At 31.5% G+C, this 4946-nt stretch overlaps 1 protein-coding gene across 1 annotated transcript; it reads right to left on the bottom strand.

Annotated features, from left to right (window-relative positions):
* Positions 1-1974: 1974 nt before the first annotated feature.
* Positions 1975-4668, bottom strand: LOC124944929 (beta-glucuronosyltransferase GlcAT14B-like). Its single transcript, XM_047485276.1, has 4 exons — positions 3789-4668; positions 2986-3061; positions 2787-2902; positions 1975-2713 (listed from the first exon to the last, which is right to left on the bottom strand). The coding sequence occupies exons 1-4, from the start codon at positions 4411-4413 to the stop codon at positions 2196-2198; spliced, it is 1335 nt and encodes a 444-aa protein (XP_047341232.1). The 5' UTR covers positions 4414-4668; the 3' UTR covers positions 1975-2195.
* Between the last annotated feature and the right edge of the window lie 278 nt (positions 4669-4946).

Raw genomic sequence — 4946 nt, 5'->3', positions numbered from 1 at the left:
ATACTAGTAAATGAAAACTTTTCACATACAACAAATCTTCCATTTTAGCCTTCCAGATATTATAATTGGAATCATTCAAGCTCACCATTCTAGATTTGTTAGTCTCCATCCTTATACTCAAATAATACCAAGTGTTGATACCATTTTGATGGGAAAATGTATTTTGCAAAACATAACATTTTTCCAACTAATTGAGTATCAAAGATGAGCAAAACATAATGAAATTGAAACAATAATGCAAGACAAGTTTTAACGTTGAAAAACCTCTCTTCAAATTGAGAACAAAAAATCAAGGGACCTGAACAGACCACTTAACAATCAATAATGTTACAAGTAAGGGTTCACTCTAGATATAACCAAACTAGAGATCAATTGCATCAAAATCACACAACAATCTTGGTAAATAATAATAAAGAATAGAAAAAGCAAGATTAATCAACCTTATCAATTCTGTAATTCTGGTTTCTCTTGGATTGACTTAGAAGTTTTAGAAAACAGATTTTTATTGTTCAGAATGTAATCCCAAAAATAATCAATAAGTTGTCAATGTTTGAAGTCGATCAAACGGTGCAAACTTCGACAAACAAAAATCTTCTCTAACTGCTACCTCAAACTCTAAATCTGTTTTTATTTTATTCTCTCTCATGTTGTTCTATAAAACCTACTAAAACCTAAATGAAACATAATGTCCCTTCACATTATATACTTTAGGCTTAAATAAAGCTCACACCTAATAGGATAAAATCCAACAATAATATGGTTAAAAAAAATACATAGACATGACATGTGACAAAATTTTAATTTTAAATAAATTTGACTAATTTATAATATTGAGAGAATTTTGATATTTAAGAAGTAAATTTGACACAAGTATACAACTTTGTGTTAAATTAGCTTTTTCATAATAGTTTATATAATAGACTATTGAAAATCATTAGATTCCAGATACCAAATCTCATAACTCAAAAGAGCTTAATCTCATTCTAACCCATCAAAATTTATTCCCATATTGATTTAAAATAAATATCTTTTAACATGTCTTATTTAGAAGTTTTAATTATTTTATTATTAATTTTTGTTTAACCCAAACTCGCTCTCAAAATTTGGTTTGTCCCCAATTTTAGTTATTTTTAAAAGAATAAATTACAAAAACAAAATTGCATTATGAAAGACAAAATAATAGATTTGTCATCTTGACTCATTTATGGTTAATGAAATGGTCTTACTAGATATGTAAATACTAAATAAACATAATTTCATTATAATTTTGTGTTGAAATTTAAAATATAGATTCAAAACTTATATATTATGTGAATAAATCAACCCGCAATTTAATAACTCAACCGATTTATTAACACAAAACACAATTTTTTTGTTGTGGTGCGTAGGGACGAATCTATGTAAGGGCTCGGGTGGGCTGAAGCCCACCCCGAAAAAAAAAAAAACAATTTACGGTAAAAATATGAAATTAACCCTTAATTTCTTGAAAAATTTTAATATAATTCATTGTTTTTTTATCTAATTATTAAAAAACTGTAAAACTTTACATTTATATACTTGTTTTTTTTTTCATTTTTCTCGTTATTATTTTAAACCCACCCTAATTTTTTTTTGAAGCCTACCCCAGTTCAAAATCCTAGTTCCGTCCCTAGTGGTGCGAGAATTCAGTTATCTATCCATATATATATTATCAATTTGTTTATCCGACAATAAATCTATTTCCAAAAATCAACCACCACTTGAATAAATTAACAAGTTACAATGATTTGTTTGATTCAACCTAAAATTGGTCTTTTTGTCACTAACAAATAATCAAAATAAAACATAATTTATATTGACCACCATCCAAAATATTGGCAACCTTCTAACATTTTTAATCAAAAAACAATATTTTCTTACCAAAAACAACAACAAAAAAATCAGTTTCTTCTCAGTTTTTTTAATGCTATCTATGGAGATTTGTGACATTTCAAATAAGCTCAAATATGAAACTTTTATATAAAGAAGATGAAGAAGAAATGTGTATGTATATGAACATCTTAATCTATCATTACATCAAAATATACACAGAAGTATTAGCTACCTAGAAAACTTCAATATAAATCCTATACTACCCCCCAAAACTCACCATTAGAACATTTCAATCTATGACAAACAAGAACAATCATCATCTCAAACAAAAAAACCCAACAATTTTACGTTGGAGTCTGGCACTGCAATTTATTAAAATCATCAGATAACAACTGATTCATCAACTTTTGTAATCTTTCCGCGCCCAATCCAGGCCTAAACACAGAATCATCGCCTCTTTCGGAACAAGGATCCAATCCACCTTCTCCATTTCCGATACACCAAGCTCCATTTGAAAACCTATCCTTACGACCTAAAAGCTCTTTATCAATCTTATCGAGAACAGGATCATTCTTAGGAAACTTACGAGCAAATGGGGCACTGCTGTTCACCATTTTATCAAACTCTTTCATGGTTAAAGAAAGTGGATGTTGTTTTGGAGGATTGTCCCAAGCAATGTAGTGTAGATCATGGCTGATCGCGGTTTTCTTGAATTCGTCATTATTGCAGATAACCGTGTGAAAATAACCCTCGGGAGAGGAAATGAAGTTTGCGTAATACATTAGGATTGTTCTCGGAAGATTGTCCCATCCCAAAATACAGTATTCGACAAACGATCGAGTTAGCATCACCCAAGCCGAACCTAGAGTATTGATCAATACACCATTGTCAAAAACATAAAAAATGATTATTTTTGTGAAAATATCGAAAGTTACCCGTAAATAACTTGAAGGAAGTGGGTAGAGAACGACGTTGAGTAGTTAGTGCAAGGTTAGATTTTTTCGATAAATATAGACCCGGGTCAACCATGATCGGTTTAGCTCGTTGTGTCCTGCAAAAAAAAAGTATATATCTTTTACGAATGAGGACGTAAAAGTACGAGTTTTAGCGAGTGAATTGCTAAACAAAACTTACAATTTCCATCCGCGGATATATTCATGTTCTATGAAATTCAGGTTTCTGGATAAGTTGGAGAAAACATAAAGAAGATCTGCAATCATGTGACATACATTAGTTATTGGTGTTCAAGAATTGAAGATGATATGAAACTTAAAATGATAATTGAATTTCCGATATGAATTTGGATCCAGATAAGAAACCTCGGAATCTGTGTCCAACTAGAGTTCTGTTTCCAAACATGATTTCAGTTGAATCAACGATATCTAAACAACAATCTTATAAGGATAGGCATTTAGACAAGAACAAATGTTTCCACATAGACTCAATGTCTCTATATCTAAACCAAACTTGTTCATCCATGTCAAGTTGTTCTAAGTACATATATAAAAAACACATTTGGAAACTGAACTTTGACTAACAAATGTCAGCAAATTTATCATTATACATCTACTTATGCTATGTTTATGGACGAGACACTTAGACAAAAAGAAGTGTTTCCAAGGAATTTATTGTAGTTTTCTCGTTCAAACTCAGATTCAACTCCAGAAAGTGTTTTCAAATGGACCCCCTAGATTCGGATGTGGATCTTGATGGATCACATTTGGAAACTCAACTTAGATACCAATTATATAGGTTTTTTCAAATGCATCCACAAAAGTGTTTCCTAATAGGCTCTATAATGACTTCTATACATTTCCTTAATGAGATAAACTTTAGAGAGAAAAAAAAACTTGGCCAAATCCAAAGAATAACAAATTCGAGACATTCATTGATTGTTGAAGAATTAGTAAAGGAGAATAAGTGGAGAAAGAAGTTACCATCTTGAGTAACAAGAGGATAATCTGAAGCACTAAGGTTTATGAACCAATCCCAATCCGAACTCTCCTTCAACAAAATTGCAATTGCTTGCAAAGTACAAGCCACCATTGTTGGACCTTTATAAGTCACCAAATTAGACTGTGCCATAACTCTAACATTCTCAACCTCACGAAAAGTAGGATCATTCTTCACCAACATAGTCAGATTCAATCTTTCACGAGCTGGAGCTTCAAGATCCATGTGCAGAACATATTGATTTCTCGGATGATAAACAGCCTGCAAAGTTCTCATCATTCTCTGACTATCACCTTTTGTCCCTGATATCAGATAAGCAAATCTAGGAGCAACATCTTTCGAATCAGAAGAAGAAGAGTTAAAAGATTTCCAAATATCTGATTCCACAAAGTACCCACTAGAGCTAGATTCATGGAATCCTGAATCTGGATTAATGAGATCATAGTGAAGTTGATCATCCCCAATATAATAAGAAGACGAATACAACCCATGAAGAACAGCAGTAAACAGAGTAATTGAAATGAGAATACTGGCGAAAAATGGAAGAATCCATTTCCTATCACTGAATATCCTTGCGGAATGACCATTAACAGCTTTCCTCATGCCCATTAACTAACTGCTAGCTCTCCGGCATGGAAAATATACTATGATTTGAAGGAAGAAGACGATGATGATTCAATCCAACCACCCACCAACCCACCCTGAATGATTCGACTAGATAAGCTGAAGAATCACCTTTATTCCCCGAATTGGAGCAGACCCTAGTGCAAAAAACGAAGCTTTTATAGCTGAGTTGAAGAATCGCTGTTGTGAGAATCATTCGTTGGACATGATGAGAAAATTTAGGGCAAAATGAGACAGAAGAAAGAGAAGGATAGAAAGAGATTTGCTTTAATGGAGAGCAAAAGACATTAGCTTCTTTAAGCCTTATTTTTATAATCAACAATAATTAGATAAATAATCATCAAAATGACAACAAATTCATACTTTTTTATTTTATTTTGTAATAATTTGACATGAATAATCTTAATTAATTTATTTTTATTGTGAAATGATTTCTAACCAGCAGACTAAGACTAAGGCCTATTAAAGGAGTTTTTGAGATAAAATTCCGTTTTTATTCCAAAACTCAAACATCTTAT

Source organism: Impatiens glandulifera, chromosome 7 (genome assembly GCF_907164915.1).
Source record: "Impatiens glandulifera chromosome 7, dImpGla2.1, whole genome shotgun sequence".
Taxonomy (NCBI): Eukaryota; Viridiplantae; Streptophyta; class Magnoliopsida; order Ericales; family Balsaminaceae; genus Impatiens; species Impatiens glandulifera.
Note: the sequence above shows the minus strand (reverse complement) of the source record. Positions and strands in the feature narration are given on the sequence as shown.

What these genes read in the sequence shown, in the direction of transcription:
- LOC124944929 (XM_047485276.1), bottom strand. Translation starts at nt 4,413, where the DNA reads ATGGGCATGAGGAAAGCTGTTAATGGTCATTCCGCAAGGATATTCAGT. An exon ending in TCCTCTTGTTACTCAAGATG is followed by an intron (nt 3,062 to 3,788) that starts GTAACTTCTTTC and finishes ACATGATTGCAG; the next exon opens with ATCTTCTTTATGTTTTCTCC. An exon ending in TATATCCGCGGATGGAAATT is followed by an intron (nt 2,903 to 2,985) that starts GTAAGTTTTGTT and finishes TTTTTTTTGCAG; the next exon opens with GACACAACGAGCTAAACCGA.